The sequence below is a fragment of the Sycon ciliatum genome, chromosome 10, assembly GCF_964019385.1.
Source record: "Sycon ciliatum chromosome 10, ocSycCili1.1, whole genome shotgun sequence".
In the NCBI taxonomy this organism is placed as follows: Eukaryota; Metazoa; Porifera; class Calcarea; order Leucosolenida; family Sycettidae; genus Sycon; species Sycon ciliatum.
The window spans coordinates 8786270-8806197 of NC_088652.1; the positions used below are offsets into that span (position 1 = coordinate 8786270).

The 19928-nt window shown below is 45.9% G+C and overlaps 1 protein-coding gene across 1 annotated transcript in view; it reads left to right on the plus strand.

Annotated features, from left to right (window-relative positions):
- LOC135825828 (uncharacterized) overlaps positions 1–19632 on the plus strand; it is a 57566-nt gene extending 37934 nt beyond the window's left edge. Inside the window, exons 5-18 of the mRNA XM_065338456.1 lie at positions 4076–4297; positions 4991–5179; positions 6938–7183; positions 7900–8190; positions 9467–9516; positions 10331–10513; positions 11295–11389; positions 11945–12407; positions 13596–13647; positions 14466–14566; positions 15545–15675; positions 16119–16396; positions 17674–17743; positions 18021–19632. Of these exons, the coding sequence (XP_065194528.1) occupies positions 4076–4297; positions 4991–5179; positions 6938–7183; positions 7900–8190; positions 9467–9516; positions 10331–10513; positions 11295–11389; positions 11945–12407; positions 13596–13647; positions 14466–14566; positions 15545–15675; positions 16119–16396; positions 17674–17743; positions 18021–18534 (2885 nt within the window). The 3' untranslated portion in view covers positions 18535–19632. The remainder of the gene's footprint in view (positions 1–4075; positions 4298–4990; positions 5180–6937; positions 7184–7899; positions 8191–9466; positions 9517–10330; positions 10514–11294; positions 11390–11944; positions 12408–13595; positions 13648–14465; positions 14567–15544; positions 15676–16118; positions 16397–17673; positions 17744–18020) is intronic.
- The last annotated feature ends 296 nt before the right edge of the window (positions 19633–19928 follow it).

Below are 19928 nucleotides of genomic sequence, written 5' to 3' on the forward strand. Positions count from 1 at the left end.
GAAAAGCTGAAAAAGCGCTTCGGGAGCTTGAATTTCAGTGCTGGCACAGTACAGCGCCTAGTGAAGAGTTATCACCCGCAAATCGCTGACGAAGAAACTGCAGCTCATGTCGACATCTTCAGAAAGTGAGGCCAATCCGGCAGACATACTTTGAAGCTTACAGAGGACCGGGCAAAAGGAGCTGATCAAAATGAACACCAGGTCCTGAGGGAAACTCTCGTGCAAAAGACTTTCAGGAAACTAGCCGAAAAGCCTGGTGCAGGGCGTTAGGACTTAGGAAGTTAGGTACTAGGTGCAGACGCACAGTACAGGTGACCAGTGCTACATGAAGTGGAAGCTATCATTGCGATGCATGAACAAGCACCAGCGGCTCGCGTGGGTGCTGATGAGCAAGTACGACAAGCGCAAGAGGCGATTTGAAAAAAATACACTGATATGACGTTGCCTTTTTGTCTCATACAAAGCCGCATTATTGCGACGAACGGGGATAACACTTACAGCCAACACGCGGGCAGTCTCACGCAACTAAATTACTTCTGAGGGGCAAGGCGACAGGCAGCCACTGCCTTTGAGTGTGATTCGACACGAGGAGAATTGGAACAAGTCATGAAACATGCAGAAGCTGTCCAGATCGAACGTTTTGAGCTCTTGCCCCAGCGATAATAGTGGTCAGGAGGACGTGTAACTTGCTTGAATTTTCGGCTGAGTTGCTTACTGACTTGTTAATATTCATATACCTAGTACATAGTGCTTTGTAATCGTGCCATGATTCAAATACTTGGTAAGTGTATTTCCGTCCTGAAACAAGTGTGAAGATGAGCGCCAATTGTAACTGGGCGGATCAAGTACATGTAGATGTACTTTCCAGTTGCATCATTATTCCGCGTAAGATTTGGGTCGCCTGTGTGGTGTGTTCCTCCACCAATGAGCGCGTGCAATAGTCCTTGTCTGTATGGTTCGGCTGAGAGCGTGTGGTTGTGACAAGTTGGGAATGCAATAAATCGGAAATATGGCCGAAAGCTCTGTCGCAATATTTAGTTTTTCTTTAGTTGTTGCGTCGGGCCAATGAAATCGTGTTCTGTGATTGCCCGAATAAGAACCTTCTCGCTTGTGACATTGTGCTGGTTTCAATGCAGTTGTATCTCGACTCTGCCATACCACTGATGATTACGACGTGGTATACGCTACATGCGCTATGTGCGGTTTGCTTTGTGCGCTGTAGTTAGATGTTGTATGTGTATGCCTTTCTCATATACGCAATCATTTTCACGCTATAACTACCTGGTGGTTTTAGTGTTAGTTATTATTATTATTCGATCAAGTGAAATATACTGTTGAAGAGTAAATAGTGGTCTTCATGCCGTGTGGTCATTCGATCCTGACATTTAAGAGAATCTCAGAGGGTTCACAACATTTGACGACCACGCGAGGATCGAGCGAGCATGGCAGAGGAACTAGAGCAACTACATCATTGGGAAGCCAACCTTATCGCTAACGGAATTCAGTATGGATTTGAAGGCGATAGGTTGAGGGAATAAGTGGAGAAGAGGCTCCGACAGTGCGAGGAGTTTGAAGAGCGCAGTGCCAGACGGCAAGAGGGTGCGCTCCGCACAGAGTTTAACGAAAAGCTGAAGGAGATTAACGAGCGCATCGCCAGGGTGTATGAGGGTGATGGTGACGCCGCACGTGTGAGGTCGCTGGGAGGTACAGCGGAAGCTCCCAGTCACAGCGGTGGGCGTAGGCCTACATACGACAGAAGGCAACCATTGGAGCGTTATCTCGATCTGTTCAAGGACATCTGTGTCAAGAAGAAGTTCGACGAAAACGAATGGCTGCTGCGGTTGCGTATTGCTCTATTGGGTACCACGTTGAAAAGGAACTGTATTGGCTGCAGTACCTATGAGGAAGCAAAGCGACATTTGCTTGCCTCGCTCGAAAGGACGCCGGACAAGGCGTGGAAGACTTTCCTTACAGACAAGCAGCGGTCAGAGGAGTATTTGAAGCCAGTGGGAGGATCAGATACAAGGCCCACTGCGTCGGTGCAGTGCATGGCGATATCGGTCGGAGACGATGAGAAGCAGCTGGAGTCTTGGCCGAAGGAAAGGAGAAGGGCGTTTTGCGGCAAGAGAAGCTCTGCTGTAGCTGCCTCAAGTACGGGCATATGGCAAGGGAATGTCAGTCAGGCTCGAAGTGCATGAATTGCCAAATGAAGCACAATCTGCTCATAATTCTTTGTGCCATCTTCAATAGGTCCGTCAAATACAGTAGTAGTAGGTTTTTCATTTTGACCCGACGAGACCATACGACGCTTGCAGATCACAGCACGAACAGTTCACCAGCCACACTCCACGAAAGCAAGTAGTAGTGCTCCTGACAAGTCTTGTTTCGTTCCATAGAGATAATAACGGGGAACTCATCAGAGGAGAAGCAGTTGTTGAATGAAGGGGATTAGCTGAATAATGCTATTTTATAGACAAGATATTGGCGCACTGAGGTGTAAACACTCAACTAACTCACATATGTGACATATCAACACAAAAGGAATAGTGCAGAATGGAGGTGTTCTGAACCCTACCAGACACAACTATCACAAGTGCTAAATCATTCACAATGAGAAGGAGAGGTACACAGGAATAGGTTGCGCTAGTTTACACGTCACAAATGGTACTGAGGTAGTGACAAAGATAGGTGAAAAGTAGACGCCAAGTGAAAACCAACAAATCATCACGAACGTCTAACGTCACATCTGAAGATTGCTAGCGGCACAAGACAAGTACTTCACAAACCTCGATAATTGAAATTCAGCCAGCGGTATAGTGAAAGGAAGGCTGCTGGGTGTGACATAGAACTGTGGGCTGCTGAGGCGACGTATCCATCCTGATCTTGACTGCAAGGTTGGCGTCTAACTTGTCACTCCAAACGACAAGCTTCTCCTTGCGCCACCAACATGTTTCGGTGCAACAGTTGATGCAAAAGTGACAGAATTTTTGCGTGTAGTTTTGGATTGTACTGCAAGAGGAATGATGAAATCACGTGCCTCGTGACACAAGAATGCCAGGTCTCGTAGATCACGGTTCAGCAGTTGTTTCGAGTCGCCTTGATCAAGCGCACCTGCACTTACATGGATCACCCGTTGATCTACATGTAGATCGGATCAATCTTGATGTCCAGTTCAAGAGTACGAATGTCCTGTTGTAGGACCTCCAGCCGGGACTTTCCCTCAACATGCAGCACAGAGACTAGGGCGAGTAGGGGTCAAATGACGTTGTTCATGGCGTAAGAAATCTGCCACGTGGGCGCGCCACATACACCATGCAACCAGTGTAGGACGCGCGCTGGTCAACTACAACAGTCCAAGCGACCCAGGATGGGGAACATACGATGTTTTGGGGTCTTGCAGGGTTCCTGAGTGGATGGCAAGGTATTTTGATGCGCCAGTCGTGAGTCCAACAGTTGACAAGCAAGAAACTAGAGCTCCCGTGTTTGAAGGATATACATTACCCCCAAAGTTGGAACATTTTAGTAATTGTGGTCGATGTTGCGAGTGTGCAACACGATAGTCGGAAGTGACGGTGTTGTGAACTGGAGCTTTGAAGGTGTTTGTCGTTATGAAACCGGTGGGTCACTGAACGTTCATATCCTCATCTACATGTATATTGGCACTGATTCATCTTTAGCCACTGGAAGGTGTAATAATAATAATAAAAAATAATCCCCAGTGATGTTGTCGCTGGGAGAGCACAGCACAATGAAAGACTCTTCGAGGGAAATGTTCATTAGTCTTCTCAGGCACTCCTGGTGAGGCGTGAATTCACCGAAACACTGTGCACTGAGCGAGGAATAGTGCCTTCTTGCAGGGTTGGCAAATGGACAGTTCGGCATTTGTTTGTTTCCCAGAGACCAATGACGAGTCAGACAAGTGTCTGTCAGCCGCCAGGAATCTCGAACTCGAACTTGGATCAGCCACATTCGTCTACAAGATAGATATAACATGACTTCATGAAGTAGTACACCTTCCGTTGCAATGTATTTACTTGCTCTTCCATTTTTTTTGTCTCTTGGTGCTATGATACAGCTGTAGAATGCCCTGTACCATCTACATCGCACTTCAATGGAAACACATCGCTGTTTCCACGCAAGCAGTACTACAGATATGCATTTCGCAGTGGTGCCATAAACTTCGAATGCAACCCAGGATATCACATCACTGGGCAAGAAAGCAATGTCACGATCTTGGGAGTGAAGTGCGAAACCAGTGGAGAATGGTCACACAAAACAGGGGACATTACATGCGAACGTGAGTATTTTCTAGATATTATTTTTGTTATAAATGCAAACATGGTGTTTCATCCTACTATCCCAACGCAAAAACTGTGATAACAATAAACATGTCTTTAACCCCAGAACGTTTCTTTCAGTTAACTATCCTACAGCTCGTGTCCCAAAGCACAACTGTAGACTATTTCTCATAGACTAATATGCTCAATTTTTGCCCATAATAATAGTAATAAATAGAACTCTGCCGTTGTAAACACGTGTCAGTTATGTCCATTGTTCAGTGAATATATTTATTGCACTACATGTCTAACTGATTGATAAAAGAGTTCGACATTGCTGAGTGCATGCGGGAAAGAGGGGTCTGCTCTGAAGCCTTTCGCTACGAATGAAGCTGCAGGAAGCCTCACCACCGCTTCTAATCTCTCAAGATGTAGACAAAGAGCCTGAAGTGTGTTTCTCTCCTTAGTATTGTATCTGAGAAAGATTGAGAGGAAAATAGATCAATGAGGAATTCACCAAATAGAGGGTCTAGAAAAATCAAAATAGGGAGTACTACAAGTAACGAATGTGAATTTGATCTTCTCCTGCTGCTTCTACATGCGTGGTTTCGTGATGTGCTGGTCCCGATTTGTAAACCCTTACCGAATTTCCAACTCCCTCTCAACGATGTAATCACCATTGTGTTATTTCCCCCGCATATCTTCTTTCACAGCAATATCGTGTGGAAGGCCAAATATTACCAATGCTGCTGGGATAGAATATACGAACATCACCATTGGAAGCAGTGCAACTGTGGAGTGCCTGTCCGGTTACTATTGGTCACAGAGCATATCTGAGAACACCCAGAATAGCACCATTACATGTCAACAGAATCGCGAGTGGTCAAAGGGCTACTGTGAAGGTGAGATAGTACATTATAATTATTATGCGTTTAATGAGAATGTTCACAGTGAAAAGTCTTTTCTCTGTCCAATAGGGTTACCACTAGATACTTGCTAGTATGTGTCATCCGCATCCACCTCCACTTCATGTATTTGGAGATATTCCAATCAATTTATAGGCAATGTTGAGTCACCTCCACCATTACACTGCGCTCTTTAGCCGACTAGACCCTCCTGCACACAACCATCACCACTGCGAGGACACTTCCGTAGACGATATTGACTACTTCTTCAGACACCTGTTCCGTTTAGTTGTTTAAGCAATTTTGCCAATACAGTGGGCAGACGCATCGGGAGGGAGGGGTGAGGGAGGGGTAGTAGGTTAGGGGATAAGGGATGGAGCCAGCGCGATCATAGTATACAATCAAGAGTACATTATATACTGGGGGATTTCTCCGGTTTGGATGATAGGTTATAGAGGCTGTCAACTCCGCGAAGGAGTGCTTCGACCTTAGCTTGAGAAGCAGAGATTTGTAGAAGGGGCTGAGGACGGCGGCGGTGGTGTTTATGGCTGGAGTTTGCTCATCCGCATTCCCCACACTTATCTGCATTGCCCACGGAAAGCGTGCTCTGTGAAATTAAGAATTCATTGAGGGTAGCGTCTTTTTGTGTAGGAGTTTGGCGTTCGGCTTGTACAATTCATTTCCGCAAAGCTTCCCCCATCTGTATATTTATCCTTGATATTTCTGAGCCATCCAAGTTGGGTGGTGTGCTGCTTTGCTGCTTCGAATTGTAGTTAGACCACTTTGTCAAGTATCTTACTGGTCTCGTCATCGCCATGTAACAATCGACCTTCTTTGTTCCGTTGGGACTGTAGCGTGTGCTCGTTTTCGTTGCGCTTACCTTTCCCTTTTTGGTCTCTCCTTAACCTTGAACCTTCCGATTTGGAAGGCTGTTGGTTAGCGCTACGGAGATGTGTTGAAGCTACGTGTCAGGACGTGGAATGTTTCAGTATACAACATACAAGACATCAAGTGATATAGCATAATACCTTCGTCGTCTCACTGGTGGTCTCACATCAACCCATCATGCCCATGCAACTCCATTCCCGGCTGAAAAAGTGCCAACATGTACCGATGTTTAATGTATACAAAAGAGAAAGACCAAGGAACTACAAGTTACGGCTTACTGTCCACTAACACCACCAGTTACTAAACAATCAGCTCATACGATAACATTGCACGACACTGACCGACGGTACTGACGTTCTACAACTAACTGGCTAACAGCTCTAACACATCTTGGTCGTTAGTGGACAGTATAGCGTAACTTGTAGTTCCTTGGTCTTTCTCTTTTGTATAAATTAAACCTTGGCTCTCCATCTGAGTCCATTCATGTACCGATGTGACATGATTTTCCATCATCAAGTATAGAGCCATTATGCTGGTTACCCGTCACGAGTGTAATAGTTTTAATTTGACACTTCTTGCTTGTCTTATGGTAACACCTTGTGTTCCTACTATTCTCACTCCTGCGGTTCTCGCCTTTCTTTTGCTTTATAACCTCTGGTTTGAACATCATTCGGGGAATTCTCCAATCAATCAAGTCTATACTGTTACAACGCGTGCATCATCATTACATCACTGAAACGTCATAATTACGTAATACATCATCCACCAGATGGTTGCATTCCCTGTGCAACGGCTCTTACTCAGGATATGAGTGATAGAGAATCTATATGATTCCACATGTCATTTTCTGGCCTTCTGTTCCTGCAGCTATCAGGTGTCCCGCTCTACCTCCCATATACAACGTTGAATCGGATAACATTACTATAAACAGCAACACCGATCACTCCTTCAAAGGCTCAACGCTGCAAATCACAGTGGGTAGGTATCTGGACATCGTCAATTTTCACTGCAAGAGTGAGCCATTCCCTGAGGACTACGACCCAAGGACTGGCTTGTCGGTAGAGTGCGGGGAAAACGGCACATGGTCATCCCAGAATTTGAGTTGCATTGGAGGTAAGAATGTGTACCCCCCCCCCCCCCACACACACACACTATCGACCTCCTCCGAAAAGCATACTACACGTACATGGCAGCGCGCAGAGAATTGATGCAAGAAAGGAACAACACCATCTTAACCGTAGCATGCCCTTCACGAAAATTAATATTCTGTATACGATCTATTTTGATCCTAGAGGGTGGTGGCGTTCCCACGGCGGATGCGGAAAACTCGGCTTCCAGCCGAGTCTCACGCGAACCGTGAAATTTATATATTTTATACGATCTATTAGTACATGATTGTACTGGGATTTGGGTCGGTGATGCGTACACAGAAACACCGTTCCGAATAATTACTATTCGAATTATGATACGGGTGATGTGGGCTGCTATTAATGATCGACAATTGTTGGACAAGTACGCGAAACAGGGAAACGAGAAGACTTCCCCATGCTTTCCCAACCGTTGCTCTTCGATGCAGCTACGTTGGTGATATGCGCAGCAGGGAACCAGTCCTTATGACTAGCTTTCAAGGCGAAAAAATCATTGACAAAATGGGACGCCCAGCGGCACAAACTTCAAAGATTTCCGAACATGCTAAACTTCTCAATTACTTCAGGCACTATTGAAACCATGGCATGACGTGTAGACCAATTGTCTCCCCCGGAATCCTTGAGGCATTTACGGTACCACACTGTCTAAGGACGATGCTGCGCTTTTTCATTGGCGTACAGATCCTCTCCCCACGCAACCGATTCCAGGATGTCCTTTAAAAGCATTAAAGGTGGATGGTGTAGGCCACGGGCGACTACAAGTGACGAAACCAGCAGCTCCGATCACCGACAACAGTCCAGACGAATCGTCACCACTAGATTCTGCCAAGCCATTCTCCAACATCACACTGACATGCGATGATGGGTATCACGTGACTGGGCAGGGAAAGGATACTTACGCTGCAGTATCTACATGCAATGAGAGTGGAAGATGGTCACCTGACTGGACTGCCTCTCTGCCAACCTGTACTGGTAAGGGTTCTCGTAACAGGTTATTCAGAATCAACTCTGCTAGATTTATTTTTCAAGACCCCTATTCGCCGGATTCATGCCCTCTACGTCCAGCCGCATCCGTACCACGGCCACTCCCAGGGTGTCAAAGGCTGTGCAAGTTGAAAGTCATATGCACTTTGTGTTGTAGGTAGAGTGCACTGAAGTAAGATTCCCCCTCTCTCCTCCACTTCCCTTTTTGACCATCATTTGCGGTGCGTGATGTACCGATGCTACACTGCATTCGTTGCCCAGAAATACAGACCAACAGAGCTGGAGATATTGCTTCCAAACTGAACCAAACCATTACACTCCGTGCGGAAAAATCCGACCCCATGCATAAAGTAGCGCCGTGCTCATGAGGGCGGATTTCTCTGGCTAGGACTGTACAGTCATGTACATACTAGTAGTCCACAGCCGAAAGCCTGTTTGCAGTCTAACTAACGAACGGAGCTAGCTTTTAAAAACGGCTCCTCACAACGACATTTCTAAAAAACACTTTCCTTCATTGCCTTCTTTTCCTGTAGATCCAGGCAGAAAAAAGAATACTATTATGAGTGAGAATATAACTGATATAATTATCTATATAACTGTACCATGTAAAGGTGATAGCGGTAGCAGTATTGGAGAGGGATAGCGAGAGAGCAACACGGAAAATGTATACATGGAGGCTGACAAGGAGGACAACAAGGCAACACTGTCCATTTTGATCAGTTTGTTCTCCATACGAGTAGTAGTATTCTTATCAGAATACAAGAAATGAATGTCACGCCTACGCTCACCTATTAGATCTACTCCTTCACACGGACATGTAGATCTACATCACTCAGGTGTGAATATTATAGCGTGCATGTAGTCTATGATGTTGCAGAATCAACACTTTCCCTCTTTCCTCCAAACCAGTGAATCAACACTTTCCGGACAAATTTTGGGTACATTCCCACTATTTTCACTGCATCTATTATTATCTTTAGAGTTTCTGTTCTCTCTCAACGGTGGTCGGTCTATGCGTTAGTATCTTTTCTCCCTGTTACCACAGAGGACAGAATGAAAGAACATGTTGAGAATTTCGTAAATGCTGCTTGTGCCGAGCCAAAAGCTAGTCTTGCTCATGGATGTGGTTGAAATTCAAGTTTGCGTTTGAGAAAACTATGTACCAGGCGATAACCATGATAACAGAGGCCAGTTGGCTTCTGTGCCGAAGTGGCGATCATCACTGTCTTTACTTCTTCAATCTTTGTCGTATCTTCGCTCGTAGAGAAGGAAGTGGGCAAGCAACGAGACTCGAACCTCACTACCCTAAAAATGGTAAGAGTTCTAGTGATTTGCAAATAAAAGGGCACCATCTATCCCTCTCTCCTCTCTCTCTTCTTTCCCTCTTCTCGCTCTCTGTCTCTCTCTATTATGTACAGAATGGAGAACCCCTCAATAGGCCTAAACGGCCTCTGGGGAATCCTGTAAATAAATTATACAGATTACACAATTATTATTATACTATCTCTCCTCTCTTTTTCTCTCTTTATCTCTCTCTATCTCTCTCTCTCTCTGTCTCTCTCTCTCTCTCTCTCTCTCTCTCTCGCTCTCTCTCTCTCTCTCTCTCTCTCTCTCTCTCTCTCTCTGCCTGTCTCTCTCTCTCTGTCTATCTGTCTCTCTCTTTCTCTCTGTCTCTCCCTTTCTCTTTCTCTCTGCCTTTCTCTCTCTCTCTATTTCTCTCTCTCTCTCCCGATTTCTCTCTCCTGAAAAAAACACGTAGACGATATTTGGCGCGATACAACATATTGACAAACACCTTACACGCGATGTAACAATCCCACTTCAGGCATCCTACAAGCTGATCCAAAACCTTTACAAACTGTCGAAGTTCAGTATATCGAGGTTCTTTGCAGCAAGTAGTGGTCCTTTCCCAGGCGAGGGCCGAGCGTACCACACAAGCCAAACATCTTTCTGTAGCAGTGAGTTTTGTGTCAGAAAATCGATTCTGGGTTGTATTGTTGATTTACCAAAAATTCGAACAAATTGCGTGGTGATGTCTGCGGCCTTAATTCTATACATGGCCAACTCTGTCAGCTTGCGCCTCTACTCTAATACTCGAATGTTCCTTTTCCTCGACATATTCTTGCAGGCGATTGACAATGCAGTGAGTCCAGATGAAGTCCGAGGTTTTGCTACTAAGCTACAGCAGTTATCTGCCACATCGCCAGGTGATCTGGTGACTGCTAACGGCGCCTCACTCCTCGCGTCTCTGGTGAATAAATCCATCCGGGTTCAGGCTGTCAATGGATCAGGATCGGAGTTTGTAAACACGGTGAGTGGGCGAACACTTCCTTTTGAGAAAGGATGAGTGTCTGTATCTTATTCCACGGCGGATAACAGCCATTGTGGAAATTTATGTACAAATGCTTTTCTATCTCTGCACAGCTCAATGGGTCGAATTTGCTAGCTCTCCAGTCTGTGGAGCTGGGAGGTACTGCCAGAACTACAGTCAACTTTGTGTATAACCACACTCGGCAGGGCATCAGAAAGGTGTCCTTATTCACGAAGTGTCCTTTTACTCGAAGTCTCATTACATGTATACAACTAGTCAGATAAGACTTTACTCTGGGCATGGAAATTTTGCCGTTATTCGCGAATTGTCGTAATACCCGCAGTCGTTATTAGCGAAGTTGACCGTAGTTGTGATAGAGTAAGGCAAAGACCAACGCTTTCTCAATCAACTCAAGGCATAAGTTCGTTGATGGCGTCTTCATTTACTCCATCCAACAGTAGTAGTTAGGTTCTTTTTCCCGTCCTGACGACATGCAGACACCAGCACAAATAGTTCACCAGCACCACTCCACGGCAGCAAGAAGTTCCTCCTGACAAGCTTGCTTCATTCCATAATAAAAATAACATACAGTGGCTTGACTGTTGACGCCCCTGGCCAGCTAGCTGCTCAGTGGTGACGTGCGTACAACCGGTCAATGCCATGTTGCCAGTACCACAGCCAGTGCGTATGCTGACAAAGTAATAATACAATTATGTACACCATAGCTACATTGCAGCTTGTTTATGTTTACTGTCCGTTCTATATCAACATCTTCTGCAAGGTCACACGCAATGTCGCCACCACCGTTAGCAACCTGATGAAGAACGTTCCTCAAGACGCTCCAGGCAATGCCCCGCTGTCCAAGGCAACAGTCATGTAAGCAAACCTAAGGGAAGCATGTATTTCACACTGTACGTGTCCATTTCCTAGGATAGTAACAACCTTCAGGGCGCAAGCTTGAGAGAAATTAATACCGATCGTAAACGGAGTATGACACCTGCGTATCATAATGTGTACGATAGCGGTCACACTGATTTTCTCCATTTTCTACCTTCAGTGCACACGCTAGAGAGGAATTTATTCCGAATGAAAACCGAGTATTACAACTCCTTCGAAGTACGTGTCATAATGATCATCGTCTCCGGAGCACAGTGCTACCACCTGGCACCCCCCCCCCCCTGTTTGTTGGAATGGATACTTTTGCAATACAGTGATATAGCCGATCAGTTCGTTGTGGTGTGGTTGGGCATTGCAGCCGTCATGGTCGACGTAAAACACTATAAGACCGCAACTAAGTTGGGGCAAAAGAGAAAGTTCCATCAGTTCTAATAACATGCATGATGAGCTAGGCAAAAATCATAGCGTAGGGCTCTGAGCTTCCAAACTCTCTCGTTACAAGTAGACGTGTGATTGTGAATGCTTTTCTTCCAGAATCCGCATAGCGTTGGAAACGTTAATGGAGGCTACAGCCGTCTCTTTTCACACGCCATTCCAAGTATCTTCTCCAAACCTAGCCCTGAGTTGCCATTGCCCGAGCCAGTCCTACTCTCAGCTCTCCGTTTCAGATGAAACCAGCAACGACAATCATTCATCACTTGCGATTTTATCGGAGAGCAGTGGCGAGCCAAGCATCTTGGCAGGTGTGCATGTTCCACCGCTGATGCGATCATCCCCTACGAGTGATCCGGAAAACCATAGTGAGTGTGGTCAAGCTTCGCCTGTGGAGATCATTGCCTATCGGACTCCTATGCTATTCCGTCCCAGTGGTGAAGACCTGAAGCCGGGATCTTCAGCACCAGAGGCTATCCAAAGTGTTGTGCTGAGCGTAAAGTTTCGTGGGCATGACCACGTGGACCTACTTGGCAACCCGGTCCAGTTGAACTTCACACATAAAGTGAGTATGTTCTTCAATCTGTTTGGTTTGGACTTGTTTTGAGGATTTCGCTTTTAAGCGTTACTTAAAATTAACTCTGCCTTATCTCCAGCTGAGAAAATAATGCCTAACTGTAGTCTGGCATTTACAATGCGCAGGTATGAAACCAAAATAGGTTTGGGGTATTGCCTTCTCCCCCTGGCCCCCGCCACACAACAAAGCAAACTCTTCATTGTGTGTCTCAATTCTTATATTAACAACAAACGACGAGGGCACAGGAGGAGAAAGACGAAAAGACTAGACTGAGCCAAAACGACGACGAGAAAAGACACGAAGAAACAACAAAGAACAAGCAGTAATAAAGAGACGACAGATCGTGACGACCAATCAGGGACCAACACGTACAAAAACATGACCAAGACCAAGACAACCAGACCACGGACGAATCACACATGACTCTCATTCCCAGACTAAACTAAATTAGCACTGCGCATGCACAGCAATCACTTGACAGTCACGCACAGACGGAAGCAGAACCTCAAACTCTGACAACTCGTACTCTTGCATGCACCACATACCATAAACGTCCCACATCACACCATGCTCACACGTACACTTACACCATATTATGACATCAGACACTGGACTCTACCAGACAAGAACCAAAACAATACAGCAACATGCGTAAATGATAGTGGAACGGAATTTGGCAACAGGTAGATCTATCTAAAATGGTTGCTCCTACTTGAACCCACATAGGATAAAATGAGCTAGTGTTGAATGCAGGTATTGGTTAGGTGCAGTTATTGTGCATATTTCTCTTCTTCAATTACGGAGGCTCCACTGCCACCAATTACTCATGCCTCAATCCACTTCTTCACCACCACCGCGACCACAATGATTGCCGTGTAAGACCGTGTTGGTGAAGAAGGAGATTCGGCATATTTCTCTCTCTTACAAGCAGTTTTGTGTTTGTGTGCCTGTGTATTTGTGGCACTTTCTTTTAGCCATATGTACATGCCTACAGGTTCACATGAAACCAAGACAAAATGACTAGGCCACGATGTCTCTGCGTGTTTTGCTTACGTTTCTATGCATGTGCGCGCATGCATGTGTGCATGTGTGCGTGTGTGTGCGTGTGTGCGTGTGTGTGTGTGTGTGTGTGTGTGTGCGTGTGTGTGTGTGTGCGTGCACTCGTACAATATGAAGGACATAGGCGGTACGCACCGCGCTCTGTGTTCCTATTGGCACGAAAACACTGGTAAGGCAGGTGCTAGTATGAATTGAAAAGTTGCAAAGCTTAGTTCAGTCCTCATACTTTGCATTGGATCATGACCATACGTGCTGAAGCATGTTGCAATCCACTTCAGGACCCATGGAATGAGCGTACTGTACGGCCTCATTTCATTAGAAGTGTACTACTGTATTGTGCAAGAAAGCTAGTGCCTTCCCTGTGCAGAAAGAGTATTTTTATTCCATTATTGGTGCCATGGAAGCTTAGTATTTCAACTTGGTAGGGGACTGTTCCTGTCCCAATCTTGACCACTCACACAAGCCTACAGTCGGATTAGAGCATCTAACACCAAATTTGGGGCGAAATGAATTTGCTACTTGCTACTATCCGCACCTTGATCCTTTTTAAACGGTTGGCGGAGTTCTTAAAATATGCGGAAAGGTCAGTCGGTCGAAATCCGTGCACTGTTGATTTTCTCTTGTTATCTTTAGGCAGGCAGGCATAGTGGGATGGTCTAAGACCATGATTGAGAAACAGAGGGTACCAGGTTCAAGTCCTGCTTGGAGGCGGAAGGAATTTTTCCAGTCTTTCTGCGACCCACAGTTATTTGGGAACTTGTGGCCTGGCACGAGGGAAACATGGATGCAGCTAATGGGATTTCGGTCTTTGACCACTTGTTGGTGGGTCTGATCTACTCACCTCCCACCGTTTAGGCGCTGCATCTGCGCCTTTGATCCTAGAGGGTGGTGGCGTTCCCACGACGGATGCGGAAAACTGGGCTTCCAGCCGAGTCTCACGCGAACCGTGAAATTTATTTATTTTATTACCTTTGGCTATGTGTCTAGAATCATGGAGGCAGGATGGCTGTCGGGCCATCTCATCCGGCAAAAATCCAGGAATGACAAGCTGTGAATGTGATCACTTGACCAACTTCGCCCTGCTGTTCGTAAGTGGTGGCTATGGATTGTGCTTCTGGTCTCGAAATAGTCCGTTGGGTTAATACAGACTAAACGTGGCACAATTGTGTCTTCTGCAGTGCTAGGACTGGATAGACAACTCACAAATGGTCCAGATCGTTTTGGTATCTCTCTTGTTTGCAACGGCGAAAGGCAAGAGAGGGAGCTAAAACAGTTGCAAGAGGCTAAAATATAACTCCTCACTAGCTGTATGACCAGCACCTGGTCAAAGCGTGTATTATAATACCGTTTGCCAGACCTTGTGCCAAGCGGAATCCTGTATTGACCAGACACATGTTAATAAACCGACGTGCCGTTCTTTGAACCTGCATAAAATGGAATCATGTCATATCAGGACAGTTTCCGCTGCACCATTCCAAGGCCAAATTTGTCCGGATATGGCACGCTTTAGTGTACATGTATATTGCAACAATTACTCCCAGCTATTATTGTGTTTTATGTGGAATGTTTGGCAATGCTGCATTCAAGGTGTTCGGCAGTGTCCGTGTTCGCTCAGTGTAGAAATGATTTGTTCTTGTATAATTATGTGTGCCAGTCGACCTTTCCTCCATCAAGAGTACATGAAACCAAGAGTGAGCAGCTTCTGACTTTTTCTCTATGGCCAAATTCCGCGATAACATCATGTTTTGGTGCAGGTCTGAGGCGGGAAGCGGCGTAGTGCGTAGAACTGAGCTGCATTTCTGCAGAAAGAGACCTGCTTGGATCCTGCTTGCATGCACCACATCACTAAGATGATGTAATCGAGGAATTTCGCCGCGACAGCAACCCATCCGAGCTGCACACTCTGGGTTTCATATACTCTTGCCTCTATGCACTATGCACTATGCACTATGCACTATGGACTATGCACTATGCACTTTGTACTGTACAATATGCACTATGCACTATGCACTATGCACTATGCACTATGCTTTATGCACTATACACTATGCACTATGTTCACGCAGGTTCGTGATGATGTCATCACATCCGATGGGCATGGCAACGCAGGCAGAGCCCTGACGATCATTACATTCGTAGGCAGCGCGCTGAGCATCATCTGCCTTCTGGCCACCGTTGTCATTATCCTCTACTTCAAGTAAGACAGTAAATCAGAGACATGCTGCATGACATGTTTGGTCAAATTCGTATCTCCAGGGGCCTTATAAAATGTATGTTACACATACCGCATTTTTGGGAGTATACGTCGCACTGGTAACACCAGTAATTCACCCCAAGAAAACTCCGATTTACACTACGATGTTCAAATTAACGGTGAAAAAATGAAGGAAGATGTCTGTATGTCAGGACAAAAAAAACCTGGGTACAGCTTCTTATCTACTCCGGTGCAGCTTGTACTCCGGTGCAGCTTTAGTTTCACGAGAATGAATCAGTTTTAATGAATCTCTAAAACTGCTTAGTCTCCAATGAAAGATGGTCATGGTTTCTGTACATAGATTTCTGTAACACCAGTAGAATACACTTGTGTCACAAGTGGTATTTGTGAATCTTGCACTGACTGTTTCTGTTGCCACCTTGCAGGAAGCTTCGCACCAAGCCGTTCCAGCAGACAGCACTGCAGCTATCTCTGGCACTCATCCTCAACACCGTGCTGGTTCTGCTGGTGATGCAGGGACGAGACGAGAACATGCTCAGCGCCGATAACGACAGCCTGTGCACCGCTCTGGCCGTGGTAATGCACCTCAGCTTGCTCGTGGTGTTCGGCTTGATGGCAGCGGCGGCGGTACACCTGTACCTGATCATCGTGAAGACTAAACACGACCAGCGCACCGTACGCCTAGTCTATGCCCTTGCCTATGGTAAGTCTGTTCACCCTCCTATACCTGGAAACCCTCAATAATTTCAACATAGTTCTATCCAAGAGTGCACGACGTCCTCACTTCTACCTCCTGCCCACTCACACTGCTCCCTGTTTCCTCTCCACTCTACTACATTCCATGATCACCACGTGGAACTCCCTCCCTACCGAGATTAGGATATCTGAAGCCCGTGGTGTATTTAGCCGGCACGTTAAGTCCCATTTCCACAGGTAAAGATTCCATTCTCGATGTGACCGCGATTGGCCCATATGTTGTAGTCTTTTGGACGCTGAGTCGACTGGTTTTGGTCCGAAAAGGCTGCGATGCAGCGTTCCTCCTTTATTCCCAATCGAACATGGTTGAACAAGCGGTCACGTGCTCCTGCGTACACCAGTCACCTGGTCACCGTGCCTGCAGGGTACAACTTACTAGCCTGTTTGACCGTTTTGAGTGCAGTCATGTCACTCGAGTTGAATCTTGGTGTGAAAGTTGTCGCCTGCTGGCGTGGTGACCAGGTGATTTGGGCACCCAGGCGCACGTGACCGCTTGTTCAACCATGTTCGATTGGGAATAAAGGAGGAACGCTGCATCGCAGCCTTTTCTGCCCAAAACCAGTCGACTCAGCGGTCAAAACACTACAACATATAAGCCAATCGCGGTCATCCGTGCTTTTATAAGAACGGCATGGCGCTTTCATTGACATTTTGCATACAAATCCCCATCTAGTAGGGCGCAGTCACCCAGTTTCGGTGGAAATGCGCGAGTTCGATTGGGATTAAAGTAGGATGGGAGCGTCTCAGCTTTCTCGGACCAAGACTATTCGACTCAGCACCTCGAAGACTACAACTGGTGAAATTTTGATTTTAGCCTTAACTTCCCCTTGAATGTTTTTGAAATAATTATAGAGCCTAGATCAGTGGTACCTGGAGCAAACATGGTACACTCTGTACCATAGTGACCGTACCGTGTCCGACAGCCCTGTGAATAATGATACTAATGATTATGTTTGAAGCGCTCTGGCCTGATACTAGGTGGCAGATGGCGTGAGAGATTCACTCCCTGATCGTACATTTGTTTATCAAGAGCCAATACCCCCAAGTATATAACTTTGCACAGGGAATATGGCACAGCGGTCTGCCCACACTACATAGCCACAGACTAGTGAATATGCTAGGCCATTGTGTCGCTATTGGTCCAAGCACGACTAAAAAGGGCTGGACAATTGAACTAAGAAATTCCTAACTCCGTTCTTTTGCATTACGTTATTTCCCCCACAGGTACCCCATTCATCATCGTTGTTTTTCCAGCCGGCATAACAAGACTTGACGCCTACGGCTCGGAAAAGCTGTGAGTGGTGGACTTAGTATTCTCTGTTTGTTTGCATGTGTGTGTCACTGTGTGTGTGTGCATGTGTGTGCGCGCGTGCGTGCATGCGCATGCGTGTGTGTGTGTGGGGGGGGGGTGTATGTGTGTGAATGTGTGAGTGTGTGCATTATGTACATGCGAAATAGCTACACATGCTGTATGACGAATGATAGCGTCCTTAAATGAACATGTATGTACTACTCTGTACGTGTATAAGACAAGGTGTAGTCATGATTTCTACCTCTCTATGCCTGTGCAGATGTTGGCTAAAGGATGACAGTACATTTTACACCACCGTCGTAACACCGCTCTGTGGCATGCTGGTGTTTAACTGCATCATGCTGACCAGTATTGCCAAGTACCTGTACCACGTACGCAAGAACCTCAGCTCTCAGAAGCAGGGGCGCGAGATCAACTTAGTTACCGTGGTGATATCCATGTCGGTGGTGATTGGCCTGGCTTGGATCAGCGGCGTGTTGCTTGTGATCCGTAACACTGTTGCGACGCAGTACATCTTTACTCTGCTCGTGAGCACACAAGGCTGCCTCATGTTCGCCGTCCACACGGCACGATCCCCCGACGTTCGTCAGGAACTGCTCAAGTCGGTTCACTCGTCCACCGCGTCTTCCGCCTTGTCAACAAAGCGTCGCCGCGGGTCCAAGGGGAATGGTAGCACGTCCACCTCCTTTGTCCTGGATCACATCCGCAGCTTGTCCCTGTTCAGCCGACGCAGCTCCGCGACACTTTCCCAGCCAACCAGTAGCAGTGTATGAGACTACAATCAGTGTGCACTGGTACTGCTCGGAGCCCAGTCCAGTATATCGAGTGCTAGGTCTTACAGGTCATGGGACATCAGTAAGTAGTTACATAACTGTTACTACGTCTGCTTGGCCTCCGACTGCATGTTGGCATGCCAGTCAGCTGATCTTGGATATACAGTACATGTACTCTCGCAGTAAGTTTCATATTTTTTTGTGCTTGCATGTACATGTATGTTATATTTTAAAACAGCACAGTATGCTATAATTATGTTCTTGCAATTTTCCCTGACTCTACTCTGCATGTTGGCATACAAGTCAGCTGATCTTGGATAAACAGTACATGTACTGCGGTAATAATAAATTACAAATCTTTTTTTGTGTATGGAGGTACGTTCTACTTTAAAAGCATCACAGTAAGCTGTATATTCCAGCAATTTCCCCTGGCAAGTCTCACGATGACATTATGTGTCCGCTGGGGTTTTCAATCCAGTGCTTCATCTTATGCGCCTACGGCAAAAGTTGGAGTAAACAAAATATTTCATTCTAGCCTGAATGGCCCAATTCACGGCAGGAGGAAAGCCGATTGCCACAATCTTGTGGCTGGCTATGTATGATCTATGTTATGCCCTTATCACATCAGGTACACGGCCTCGTGTCCCCACAACTAAATTGCCTAAACTAAATTGCCTCCTTCCCCAGCCGGTTTTTGTTTATCTTGGACATGCTTTTTTTTAAATTTTCGATGTGACCTTTTGTGTCAGAGTTGTAGCTGCACTTCTCGTTCATGCGCAAGAATACCAAACATCCATGATGATCTTCTTTGCTTCAATACATTTCTGCAAAAATCATTTCTTTTCTTCACTTCTTTTTGAATGATGCCTTGTCTTAATCTGCAAGTTCCATTTCGGTCTCGTTTCGTGTGTTTTTAGCACAGTATTTGTATGGGTCTGATCAGAGTGTTTCCAATCAATTTTTTTTACATTTCATTACTTGATAAATGTTCCTGTCTGGTGCATTTCCGCTGCTAAACATTAATAATAATTCCCGTAGCTATGCAGAAGACGTTACTTCAGTAACGTCTGGCGCTAGCCAGGGTCCATACAGCTTTAATTTGGGGTTTGTTTGTTTGTGGTGGACGGACCTCCGTCTGGCGCTATCCCGTATCTGTCCCGTACCGTACCATACCATCAAAGACGGCTGCCCACAAACAGCTGGAAGCCTACGCGGAGGCTGTTGGACTTCTGGGAAAAACAAACAGCTGGCCACAATATTCAAATAGGGCTTTCAAATGCAAGATCATAACGTGAAGCAACTTTGAAGAATTACTGTAAAAGCCATATTATATTAAAATAGAAAACGTTATACAGAAATCAATACATATACTGTCCTATTGAGCGTTGAGAATG